General features: G+C 44.4%; 1 protein-coding gene across 2 annotated transcripts in view; it reads right to left on the bottom strand.

Annotated features, from left to right (window-relative positions):
• Window positions 1-6,150, bottom strand: part of ITGA6 (integrin subunit alpha 6) — a 67,264-nt gene extending 61,114 nt beyond the window's left edge. For both annotated transcript variants that reach the window (XM_019727442.3, XM_019727440.3), the window contains exon 1: window positions 5,920-6,150. In XM_019727442.3, the coding sequence (XP_019583001.1) occupies window positions 5,920-6,101 (182 nt within the window). In that variant the 5' untranslated portion in view covers window positions 6,102-6,150. The remainder of the gene's footprint in view (window positions 1-5,919) is intronic.
• Window positions 6,151-13,880: the final 7,730 nt, after the last annotated feature.

The raw sequence follows: 13,880 nt of genomic DNA, 5'->3' as shown, positions 1-13,880 counted from the left end.
GGCAATCCAGTAAGATGTTTCTCTGAGTTCTGTGAGCTGCTCTAACAAATTAATTGAACCCAATTAATTTGGGGGGTGTGATAACTTCCAATCTACAGCTGGTCCATTAGAAGCACAAGTGACAACCTATCCTTGGGATTGGTATCTGAAGCAGGGGAGAGGCCGTCTTGTAGGACTGAGCCCTTAATCTCTGGGATTTGATGCTCTCTCCAGGTAGACAGTGTCAGAATTGAGTTAAATTGCAGGACCCCCAGCTGGAGTCAGAGAATTGTTTGGTGGTGTGTGGGGAAAACCTTCACACACTGGAGCTGGGTGCAGAATTGTAGGTATCCTGCACAGTGTCACAGCTAGTCAATGGCAGAGCAGGATTTGATCCCAGCTAGCTCTAGACTCTAGCTGGCATCTAGACTCTAGCTCTACAGTCTGCTCTTATCCACTCCCTTATGCTGCCTTCTGCGTAAAAAAGGAAAGCTCATCTAGCTCCAACCTAGAAAACCTTAAGAACAAATTCTTGGATCACATCTATGGAAACTGATTACATCTAGTGCAACAGACCTGGCTGAGCCTAGAATTGTGTTCTTTACGAGGAGATTCCCCAAGTTACCCTGATGACCATCCAGGTTTATGCGATTCCCAAGTTGTACCCAAACACAGAAGGGAAGACAAGCAGCAGAGGTTGCCTCTGCCCCCAGCACCCATTACTGCAGGGCTCCATCTTGACCGCCTTCCCAAGAGGCTGTTCTGAGCTGTGGTCCAGAGATCTCCATTCTATAGCTCACGGGAGGGGTCAGCAACTTCCCCACCCAACCTAAAGAGTTACATACATGTAGCCAAGATTCCCTTACTGTCCTTGAATAACGAAGCTTTAATCAGTTCACAAAGTGCCCTCACATGCTTACTCACATTTGACCCCCACACCCGTCAAGCTGCTTTCAGGATCTCATTCTCCAGCCATCCTTCTCTATCTAGTCTCATTATAACAACCAACAAATCCCGAGTACCCACTGCAGGGCAGGTCAGCCTGTATTTCTGGGGTTAAGTTCTTAATTCTACCTTTAAGGCAAAAGTCAAGTGTAATTAATAATCACTCGTGAAAATCCCTTAGCTGGGACTTAAGCCCTTGAAAACTCAAAAACCGAGAATTACCATCTTGGGTGTCTTTGTGCATTATGGCTATAGCTTCCCTTTTCCCGGGGGCAGCAGAGACCAAGGGCTATTTAGAGCAGGGAGGGCAAAAGGTTGTTAAATAAAGGGATTTCTCCCTCTCTCAACCCTGAGCTACAAGAGTTGATCTCACAAGTTAAATTGAGTGTATGACTCCATTGTATTTGCAAGGCATATGATATGTCGGTGCGATGAGGCAAAGAAACGAACATAAGACCCCTGCCCTCACATAACATATAATTCAGTTGGGAGAGATTGGATCATCCTCTGAAAACAGCAGATAAGAGTTGAACACAAAACCATCAGAATTGTCAGACACGTGATACTAAGTGCTACAGACACTCAAACGAAGAAGAAATTGCTGGAGTGTAGGTTGGGTTAAAAAGGCTTTCCAGGAGAAATTTAAACTGGTTTTTGAGACATGATCATGTTCTTTCTTAAGATGGGCTGACTTGGAAGCAATCAGTATTGCAGGTAAAACTGACCCTATCATCTAAGCACACAATAGTATTTGCCTTTATGTCCCCACTGTCCCTCTGGAAAGTGCCAAACAGTTCACTGGCCAACTCTGTCCACAGTAATATATTGAACCAAGGTCCTAAAGGAACCATGTGCCATAGTTCTACTACTTGGTTACTAAAGCTTAAATCTTAATATTGTTATGCTAAAATAGAGTATTATGCGGCTAAGCACAGAGTAACAGTGTCTTTACAATAGTGATGAGCCTGTCACCTGACTTTCCTAACAAATTATTCATACCAGATGAATACTCTGACGCTTTTTCTCAACCCTTCGCTTTTTCTCAACCCTTCGCTTTTTCTCAACCCTTCGCTTTTTCTCAACCCTACGTCATTACTTGCGTGGTCTCACACCAGCCTGTGTTAAAATTAAACTTGTTTATTTCTGCTTCCTTGCAGAGTCCTAAGATCTCCTCTAAGTGTCCCTGCCCATTTTGGCTCTTTCCCTACTCTCAGAACTCAAGGTGACCGAGCACAGCCCCTGGATGATGGTGCTGGGTCACATGACACTCTGAATGAATTCAAGGAAGCAAGTGCTTAGGTGTACATCCTGAAGACAGCTCTGATCCCTAGCTAGACACAGTCACCACTCTCACCAGGGTTTTTCAGAAGAAGAAGGGGGGGCGGGGGTGACAGGCAAAGAAGGAAGGACGCCAGAAGCTGATCCAAAGCCAGTTGAAATAGGGGCCAAGAGGAAGAAAATCCAAGCACAGATATTTAAATAGATAGCCCTGACCCATATGGGAAGCAGTTTATAAATCAACCTAACATAGTACATTCCCCAAACTCAGATGCTGGTCAATTTCTCTAGCTCTGAAGGACATTTCTGAATTGTCCTTTTAGAGATGGCATTAGCACAAGTCAGAAATATCAGGTTCAAATCCACATTCTATTAAGATTTTGCTGAAGCAATTGTGAGACTTTTAGGCATTTAACTTTCAGCTTTGGCTTCTTCATCTACGTATAAAAGCAGCCAGTCAGACAAGATGAGCCCTCGTTCATTCAGTAAACATGATTTTAAAAGTGGGAGCATCACAGTTCCGAGAAAAATCAAGAATAAACATCACAGAGTCAGAACAGAAGTGACGGTGGACCTAGAGAGCCTCTGGAAGATAGTGGTGATCAGAAAGTCCCCAAAAGAAAACGGGGGTTGGGATAAATCCAGAATTGCTCCATGAGAATATATAAAAATCTCTTCCTTCTAGATTCTGTCCTACAGTCATACATATATATCCATCTCTTCCCAGAAGTGCTAAGAGTGATGATGATTCACAGGATGGACGTACCCACAGATGTCATCTTATACTTTCTACCTGGGGGCTAGGGGTGGGAGTGTGTGACTCAGATTTACCTACGAGAAAGGAAAGATTCCAACGAGTTCAGACCCTGACCCCAGTAACTCCAGCCAACCATCTAATAATCTTTTGGAGTCTGAAACGTCTTTAATACACAGTCTAAAAACCTGAGTGAAGTTTTATGGTCTCTAGTTCACCTTTATAGTCCCGAAAGTTTTAGGAACTCACAATATGTTTTAAGGCTCTCAGCTACAATACTATTTGGTCATAAAATCTGAATTAGAGTTTAAGATGTTATTAAATATTTTAATAGCTTTGTAGAAAACTTAACCCACAAAAATCTACGGTGGTTTCTAGAACAGTGCATTCATTTGATATTCCCACACATCTTTGATATTTCACTTCTCTGACTCAAAGCCCCTTGTTCAGAAAATTCACTTTTGTTATAAATCTAATTAAGATGGACTGAAATTAAATTGTTTTGAAAATGGGTTTCATAAATGTGACCAAGAGTTTAAAACATCAGTTACCCAAACTACAATAGCCATTGGCTTTACTCTTTGGCAGTCTTAGAATCACAAAATGTTCACAGCAGTACAGTGGCTGGCACACAGTAGGAATTCAATTACTGCTTCTAAGTTTATCACCATCAACAGCTATCTTTAGTCAGCAAGTACTCACGCCAGTCAGGAATTAAGCACTTTGCATGTTATCTCTTAATCCTCACAACAACCCTATAAAGCAGTAGTATCTGCCTTTTACAGATAAACTAAGGCTCAAAGTTAAACAGCTGCTAAATGGCCCAGAACAAATTAACAAATTTGAGCTCAGGTCTCTCTCACCAGTTCCCTGAAAATACTCCCACTGAGCTTGCCCAGAGAGTACAGGGTTTAGGAAGCTGGACCAGAAGTAGTGGGGTCTAGACCTCGCTGGCTGTTATTTACACCTGCATCCTTTACTGACAAAGGTGACAGCGGATGTGGGTATGGCCTGTGTGTGCTCGTTCTCCTGGGAGGACAACGCTGCTCCTGCACGTAGAATACTTTACCAAAAGAAGAGGGGTAGGGAGCAGCATTTGACGTAAACCACAGCCCCTAGAGTGTAGTTACCGCTATACTCTAAGCTCTAGGGAAAGATGCAGTCCCCTTCAAGTGAGCCTCTCCCGTCCCAGGGTTCAATCAGTCCCTCTTGTCAGCCTCTAAGAAGAGCATTTCTAGAAAGTATCAAACCCCCAAAACAGGCTTATTCTTTCCCTCAGGAGAACCTGCAGAAGCTCTAATAGCAGAGAAGCCCACCAGTAGTAACAAGGTTCAGCAAGTGTCCTGCTAACCACCTTAGTGACAACGGCATCCTGGCGAAATTTGCACATCCCCACCCCAAGGATCTTTTCTTGCCCCAGTACTTCCCCAGTACAAGCATTTCAAGGAAGCCAATCAGCTTCCACAAGCATCTGGTACGGAGCGAGAATGCCAAGGAGAGTGTATTCCCTCTGCTGGCCCAGTCATTTGTGCACAAGTTCAAGTTCTCCATATGGGTGGATGCACATCTCCACACTTCTAAGTATTCAGACAGTAACCGTGATCCATTAGCTGAGTGAACAGAAACCACCTTTCGCTTCAGATTTACAGCTTAACAATTTCTACTGAGAGAGAGAAAGCAGAGTATAAGCAGCTGGCAAGGCCTACAGACCACACACCAGCCGCCTCCCCAGTGTTGTCAGAAAAATCTGACTTTAAGATTCAGGGACCCACCATATTCCCCTATTCCAAAGTTCTTAATTGCTGAAATCAAGAGATTTTTCTCCAGCTCTAAAAATCCCATTTGCCTCTTCTAAACACCAAGTCCTCTCTTTACTGTGGCTGCACTTTGCTTTCTCCGCTCGGTTGGTCCTGGAAGGACCTTGGTTCAACTAAAGGCCTGGGGGGAGGGCGGCCTTTTGTGAGTTTATTTTTCAGTAGCACAGATCAAGAATGCAGCCCCACTGCGATTAAGGAGACTAAGCTCCCAAATACCCTCTCCTGCCTAAATAGTTTGATCATGTGGGAATCAAACACTGTCTAAGAAAGAAAAGAAGTTAAGAGTGCAGGTCTCCACTTTCTCCTGGGAGGAGCCGCGCTATGCTATGGTGGGGTGGGGGTGGGTGGGGGAGGCGGGGCAGGGGTTGTCACTTGCAAACCTTGTTTTCAAAGCCCCAGCCCAGGTCGGTCCGACCTGTTGCTTTCACCCCTTGGCTGGGCCTGCCCCATACAGAGGCCAGAGGGCCTCGGGTGCCGCTGGGGGCTTTGGGGCCTGGGCTGGGGTCCCGACACACCACTCAGAGGCTCTGTTTTCTCTGTTGATCCCGTCCTGCGAGCAGGTGGTTGGTTAGTACCATCATTTTTTTTTTTTTAAGGAGAGGTGTGAAAGTCTCCTACAGGAGCGCCCTCCCTGCAGGAAAAACCACGCAGGACGCAATTTAAAGTGACTTTCCAACTTCTGCGGGGCGCGCGAGTCTGCAGCGGGACGTAGTGCTCCGTAAGTTTGGAAAAGGCCTGGATCTTCCTGGAACAACGCTCCCAGTAACCGCACCGCAGCGATACAGCGGCCCTATACCCCACGTCACCCCCCGCCCCATTTACACACGTGAAGCTGCCACCTGCCGGGTTCCCAGCAAACGCCGGGAGGAAGGACCACCGGAAAGTACTTAGTTTAAAAGAAAAAAAAGTACACTCCCGGGGCGGAGGACAGCTCCACTTGGCACCCCGGCCGCGGTCCGCAGGGGTCGGCCCTCGGGTTCTCCTCCAGCCCGGGCTGAATGGGGGGAGGCGCCAGAAGGGGCCGGGGCCGGGGCCGAGCGCGCGGACCAGCGGAGTCCCGGGCGGGGCAGCCGAGGGGCAGGGCCGGCCGGCGGGAACGAGGAGGGCCGGCGCCCGGGTGGGGGTGGGAAGAGTCGGGGAACTCACAGCCGCTTGTCCTCGGGCTGCAGCTGCCAGTGCATGGCCAGCGAGAAGCCGAAGAGGCTCCCGGAGTCCCCAGTTTTCCGGATCACATTGTCCTCGCGGGTGTCCAAGTTGAAGGCGGCGCCGAGCCGCGGTAGGAGCCCGGCGGACAGGTAGAGCAGCCACAGCTGCCCCGCGGCCGCCATGGGAGGGCCGGTGCACCGGGACGGGAGCCGGGAGCTGCGAGCTGCGGCGGCCGCCCTGCTCTCGGGGCCGGGTTCGAGGCTGCCGCGCTGCTGCTACCGCGGCCACCTTCGGCTCCTCTCGCCACTGCGTCGGGCCCCACCCCCGGGACGAGTCGAGCTCTCCGCCCAGCCGCTCCCCCACGCAGGCAGCTCCGGACCGCTGAATGAGCCCGTTGTTCTCTGGAGACTCGCAGGCGTTTTATCAAGTGACGAGACGCCGGCCCCGCCCCTCCCCACCCCTCTGGCCCCTCCTCGCGCGCCCTCCGCCCGGCCTGCCGCCGGCACCTTCCCCGCCGGCCTGGCTGCGGTGCGTCGGAGCGCTGCCCTCCCGGGCCCGCCCCTAGCCGCTCCCGCCGGCCCGAACCTGGCCGGGAAGCTGCGGTGCGAGAGGTGTGCAGACGAGCTCTGGGCCCAGCAGCTCCATCCCAGGGGTCCTCCTGGAAAGAAGCACTTGAATTGTGGTTGCCATTCGGCGTAGAGCCAGAAAGGCGTTTACTATCTGTTAGTATAAAGGAAAGGGCTGGTGATGCGCCGATTCTGATAGCCTTAAGCAGCGTGTTCTCGCAGCCCGAGGCCCACGTGCAAATGCAGACGTCATTCATTCATTCCACAAGTGTTTATGGAGCGCTTAATGCACGCCAGATACTTGGGGAATGGAGCTGCATAGATTGGCTCTCAATTACCTAACCGTGAAAAATGATAATAGAACAAACTTTTGATAGTGCTGTACAATTTACAGCTCACACTATTATCTCATTTACTCCTGAGGTGGGTATTTGCTTTTTGCAGAAGAGAAAGCTAAAGCTCAGCCTTGACCCAGAGCACCCAGGAATCTGTGCCCAGGTGAAAATGAAAGTTTGTGGGAGAAGTCATATTGGTGCCAGCAATTTAAAACTTGGTGTCCAAGTGTTCTGAGGCTGAGAACCCCTTCAACAATAAAGGATGGGTTGTTTAAAGTGTTACCCCCAAGCTCAGGAGCCCTTCTTTCCTGCCCCCAAATTCCCAGGAGTAGTTGGAAGAACTTCCCTGCCAAGAGGCAGTTCTAGCTCTTTGTGGGTTGCCTAAAGGCTCCTGCCTCCAGAACTTGGGGTGAGGCCTCCAACTGAGGTGTTGACCTCTGGGGAAATTTTATTCTGCAGTGGTTCTTAACCAGGGGAGAGAAAGTTCAAAATTACTGTGAATTTGAATGACAAAAAAAATTTTACACTAACATCTAACTGACATTTAGCATTTCCTTTCATTATGAGTGTAGGCAACACAACACAGTGGCAATAGAGTAAGTATCTAGGACTTCGTCTCCAGTAGAACCTACAGGTTTTTACATCACATCACAGTTGTTGCAAAATATCTTAAATTATAGCAGTTATTAGACCCTCAGCTAGATCTTATGTAATATGTTAATTAAAAAGTATATGTATTGCTATAGTACAATTTTTTTAAACATTGTATTAATTGTATCAATATAATTGGTTTCCTTTATAATCCCATGGATGTTATTGTATGCATTTAAACCTAGTTCTGTAAATGGGTCCATCGTCTTCAGCAGCCTGCCAAAGGGGTCCCATGGCATAAAAAAGGTTACGAAGTGCTAGGCTGAAGGCTTCCGGAATGCCTTGGGGAGCCTGCCTTGGACTCTGACATCCCTGCATTGGAAATAGAAGTAGAGTGCAGTCCCATGGAAGAGCTGGAGCTCTGTGTGTGCACATGGGGTGAGGGTAGGGTGCCCCTTCACCTCAACTGGCCTTTGTACCAAGGGAGCAGCCAGTGCCACAGAGAAAAGCCAACTGAACATCATCAAGGATCCATAGGTGATAACAGCTGCCAGATTGAGCCCCTCTGCACATAGGGGTAGCTTCTCTGCCAATCAGTAACTCCAGTCAAATATAATCAAAAGTGGGGTGCAGTAGGTTCAAATTCAGTAGGCAATCTTGGAGCTCACACTGTTTTAACAAATCACATCACACTGTTTTAACCTTGATAAGGTTGAAAAATTGTTGGAGACTATAACTTAATAAACTAGGAGATATCTGCAATATGATTTTCATGCAAATTGGTTACAAGTTAGCCTTTCCTCTTAATGTTAAACACATACTATTTGAGAGAGAGAGGTCCAAGCTATTATAGTTAGAGCTCACTCACTGCAGGCTGGTACTCAGCAGGTGCCGTTGATATAGCTGCAGTGATTCTGAGCTGGTTGACAAAAGCTCTGCCTTGAGCTCCCCAAGTTCAACTACCCCCAACCCTACCCCCACCCTGCTCTGGCCACTTTCCTAGGACACACCAGCTTTCCCACAATCCAGCCTAAAGGTTTAGGCCCGTAAGCCCTGGCGCTGCAAGGGCTTCTTCTGATTGGGTATGCCCACGTCATGCCAGATGTTAACTATACTGAATAGCACCCCTTGCTTCCAGCAGTAATTCATCACCTTCTTCCCAAGATATGTTTCATAGATGATGTTTGAAGAGCCAGAGTTACCTACTTAATCCCAAATACGGATTGTGCTGAAAGTTTTAAATAATGTTACATTTACATACAGCAATTAAGTATATGGTGCTACTGAACTGAATGCAGCCGTGTAGAAGAAGGAAGGGATAAAGAAAAACAAAGATGAGAGACTTGTTCTGGAGTGTGCCAAGGGCTTATCACGAATGAAAAACTTATCAACTACGCTTCTACCTTCCACCTATCGCCTGCTTAGGTTGCCAAATATAGTTGAAGTTGAGTCAGACTCAAGGACTCTTAACAATAATCTCTGAAGCTTGCAAGCTCTTCCTGACTGATTAACTGTGACAATCAAGTTTTGTGAATCAGTTGTTATTTCCATGATAAATAGTTAGGTTGACCTAAGGGAGAAATGTCTTACAAAATGGAGATTTAGAAGTCCTTCAGGATCTCTGGGGCCAAAGGAATGAAAGAATCAAGAAACCTAATAAGTATGAAGTCAAGACCTGGGGAAGAAAAAAACAAGGGAAAAAAAAAATCTGAGACAAGACGATACTTGTCTGGAACCAAAGGGAGAGAGCTTGATGATAAAGGTATGCTGACTATATAGGGCATGGGTGTGTGTGTGTGTGTGTGTGTGTGTGCGCACGCACGTGCACACGTGTATAAAAAAAGATGCGCATGGTACAAGAACATCTCTACAAATCTAGTTATGACAAAATCGTGTCATGTTCCCAAAAGGGACGTTTAGAAAACAAACAAAAAGAAATACCTAAGAACATGATTATCATATCGCAGAAGCAACTTCTACAAACTGAACATTTTAAATAAAAAAGAAGTGAAAGTTATGAATAGAGGTACTTACTCAGATGAAAACTTTTGAATTCTTATATTTTAACAATAGAGTAATCAAAAGAAAATTATTCTAGCATCTATTCCCATCTTTGGTAGGGGAGTTTTCAAATAATTTAAAAATATTGCTCACCTGTGGAGAAGTCTGAGGAATCTATATCATACCTGATATATTTTCCATTTCCGGGGACCTACTTTAATCATTTTGCTATCAGGTTCACTGTTATATTGCCTTCATCATCACCAACAGCTGAGAATATCATATTTGCTGCTTTTAGATAACACGGAAACTACCTATTGAAAACATGTCTTTATTCTCCAACAGTTGTACATATTCCCTAGAGCCCTTTCATGAAAGGCCATACATCAGAATGGTCAGCATACGGTCTGTGGAACTCAAGTCCTTTGCTTCAAATCCTAACTCTGCTCCACACTGGCCAGATGACCTTAAACAAGCCATTTAATCTCTTTACACTTTAGTTTCCCCAGCTAGGGAGTGGGGATAATGGCAGCATCTACTCCCACAGAGTGGCCTTTCCTCAGAATCTATAAAGTTAATGTGATCGGAAGTTGTGTTAACACCAGAACTTCCACCTGTGTACAAGCTTTCAAAATTTGGCTTTTATGAATGATTCATTGTCCCACGATATACCTATAGTTCTATGAACTAGCTATATAAACTGTTTCAAATAGGGATTCTACTATTCAACGGCAGTTGTTTGTTTGTTTCAGAAAAAATTTTCCCATATTGTTTGTTTGTTTGTTTGTTTGTTTTTGTCTCTTTATACAAGTGTTTGGGGAGTTGCCTTCCACACTGAACTGTAATGCTTTTGGTTTTGACATTTTGTTTGCTATAAGTCCCAGCACATTTTATAGGACAAACCTGCCTTTGGTTGGGATCAGTAGAATCCAAATTACTTGCTATACCTTATTTTAACACCCACCTCTTTTATTTATTTACCGAGATATAATTGATATATAACAATGTATAAGTTTATACATTATCTAAGGTATACCAAGATCTGACAACTAAGTTCATAAACTCATCCTAGAAAAAGTGCTACGTACCTCATTGCTGAATATCACTACAGTCACCTTCGAAGTACTCCCCCTGGGAAGCTACGCACTGATTTCAGCGCCTAGTCCACCCTTCGAAGCACTTTGGAACTCTTTTTCTGGAATGGCCTTCAGAGCTATCGTCATATCACCCTTGATGTCCTGAATGTCATCAAAATGTCTTCCTTCCAATATTTTCTTTATCTTCGGGTAAAGAAAGAAGTCATTGGGGGCCAGATTGGGTGAGTAGGGAGGGTGTTCCAATACAGTTATTTGTTTCCTGGCTAAAAACTCCCTCACAGGCAGTGCTGTGTGAACTGGTGCATTGTCGTGATGCAAGAGCCATGAATTGTTGCCGAAAAGTTCAGGTCGTCTAACTTTTCTATGCAGCCTTTTCAGCACTTCCAAATAGTAAACTTGGTGAACTCTTTGTTCGGTTGGTACAAATTCATAATGAATAATCCCTGTGATATCAAAAAAGGTTAGCAACATCATTGCAACAAGTTACAAACTTAATTGTCAGACCTCGTACAATATAATGGTTTGATATATGAATATATAGCAAAAATGATCACAATAAGTTTGCATAGTTACAATTTTTTTCTTGTGATGAGAACTTTTAAGATTTACTTTCTTAACAATTTTCAAATAAACAGTATAATAGTGTTAACTATTGTCACCATGCTGTGCATTAAATCCCCAGGCACATTAACAAGACATTTGTATGCAATGTAATAATTTCTGATGGTGCAGATGCCACTGGATAGAACAAATAACAAAGAGAAAAAGAATGCTGAAATTTGGACCACCTACTAGCTGAAAATGTTCCCGTAACCATGGCTTTGCTGTCTTGCATCACATGATCCAAAGTGAGGGGCACAGTTCTGCATTATGCAATGTATTTCTGGACATCCCTGGTACAAAAGGAGAAAAATGGGCTCTGATACTCAACTCATGTCATTTTCAGAAACCTTTAGAAAGTCAGTGCAACTTCACAAGGCAAAAGCCGTTGTCCTAATGTTCTATCGAGAGACATTGAAGCAGAAACTTTTTGTAAGAGAGGATGTCAGTTTATCTCTGACCACACTGAGACTCAGGATTTCCCAACTTCTGATGTCATAACCGTGGCCACACCTTCATTCTCTTCTTCAGCCCTGGCTTACAAGTAGCTCACCACTGACAAGTAGGCAAGTAGACCAAATTTCCTGCCTCCCAAACAAGGAAATGTTGCAGATCACAAAGTGTGATCTTGATCAAAAGGTGTCCTCTGGCGGGAAAAAACACCGGTAACATTTTAGTTAGGTGGGAGTGTTCGTACATCAACATGTGCCCCTGATTCTTTCTGCCCACAGAAGGATGGAAAGCATAGAAAGGCTAGCCAGGGGGATTCGTGCCCTACCTAACCCAATCAACCAGGATGAATTTTTTTCAGCCTTAGACCCTACTAGGAAAGAGTCTCCACCCACCCCACTGCTCCAGAAGAAGTTTACTTTCTCCAAGTAGCCAACCCAAACCCTGTTGCTGTTGGTTACAAGAAACGGTTGGGTAAATGCCACATTGGTTGAAAAGGAGGTAAGAGAGTATGGGAGACAGTCAGCTCTTTGATTTTGAAGGGCTATTAGACTTTCCTAATTTACACTCTGTAAGTAACCCAAATACATCCATTTCTCTGAGACTTTCTTTATGCGCTGACTACAGTCAGTTGGTGATGTCTTTAGTGGTTATAAACAGTTTAAATCTGTATTTTTAAAAATAATTCAAATGCAGGAAAAATAGTTTGTTATGTATACTTCTAAAATATATTACAATGGTGAAATATTTTCAAATGTTAATTAAAAGGAGATATATATATATATATATATATATATATATATATATATATATATCTCCTTCCAGCCATCAGCCACTTAGGATAAACATTCCAAGGAGAGGAGCATTAAGTAGATATCCGATCTCTTTGCCCATGTTGGGCTAAAGAAGAAGAGTCCCTTCTTCTGAGTTCCTTCTCAGGTTCCATCCACACTCTACATACATGTCACTACTACTTCAAGTGAGTGATACTGTGATTTATCTGCTTACATGACTGTCTTCTACTAAACTGTTAGTTCTTTCAAAGTAGGGACTATGCTTTATTAATCTTTGCATCCCTCAGACCAATAACTAGTCTTCGAACACGGAAGCTTCTAAAAATGTCTGACTGTGGTTCCTAAGGGTTTTCCCCAATCACCACCTTTATGCCAGTAGTCTTCTTTGAAGGTGGAGTTTCTTCAAGAAAATGTATCATCTTTGTATTACATGCTTAAAATGGAGAATACCCAACAGTGCACTTAACTCAAAGGGTACATTCTCCCCACACACAGATTCCTGTAACAATCAGTAGTTCTTATGGAAATGGAAAACCCCCGCATCAAGTCAGCTAGTTGACAAGGAACAATTTTTCAACTCAAGGTCTTTGATGCTATAATCCTGCCAACAATTCAAAGACAGCTAGGAAAAAGTGTAAGTGGACTGTATAATCTGGAGCAGAAATTCTTAGCACAGGATTTTTGGGAGGTTGGAGGGAGAGTGGAGAAAAAGAGGATGGATTGGAGAGGGGAACAGGATGGCTGCAAATCCAGAAGTCCTTTGAACAAAGAAAACAGTAGCATCCTGGGAGGGTTAGATGCCCTAAATTGGAAAATATTTTTGTCTACTATCGCTGCATGTTCACAATGCTACCACCTTCAGTGTGTCTCATCGTTTAGTCACCAAATAAAGAGAAAACATGGTGACACAAAGTAGGAAGTGTTCAGGTGATAGACTTCCCTTATATACCCCCCTCTCCACTGCCCAATCCACCCAACAGTACGTAACGTAACTGGGTCAGTCTCTGCACTCTGTCCTGACCCCATTCCAACTGCACGTGCCTACATGGGAGGGAGCTCAATGCCAGCTAGGCCTTCTCAGGAAAATATTTCTGGGAGAAGACATGCATTAAATATCATAGCAAACATGGCTGAGGCTTATGAGCAATACTACAGATGTGTCTTTTTATTGCAATGAAAATTAAAAGATTGAAGGAAATAGTCTTCTGTTTGCACCTGTAAGGATGACATGGTGTGGTTCAAAGCCACAACTATAGTTTATATAGAATTCTGCAAACATGAGTAGTATGTGAAGGAGTATGGTTATTGTAATAAGACGACAGACCAATGTGTGAGTCTCAGAATTTAGTACTTACAGACTATATTGTTCTATATACACATCAATTTCCTCTGTGATTTATTCAAGGTTGATAGCAAAATTGTCAGCCAAGAGTTATCCATTTGAAAAAACTGTGTAATGATTCTCAATGACATATTCCATTTCATGGATCTCCCAATTGTTATTAAATATTATTAAGCACTCAGTGC

This window comes from Rhinolophus sinicus, chromosome 17 (assembly GCF_057876585.1).
Source record: "Rhinolophus sinicus isolate RSI-liver-muscle chromosome 17, RSI-T2T, whole genome shotgun sequence".
Taxonomy (NCBI): Eukaryota; Metazoa; Chordata; class Mammalia; order Chiroptera; family Rhinolophidae; genus Rhinolophus; species Rhinolophus sinicus.
Note: the sequence above shows the minus strand (reverse complement) of the source record. Positions and strands in the feature narration are given on the sequence as shown.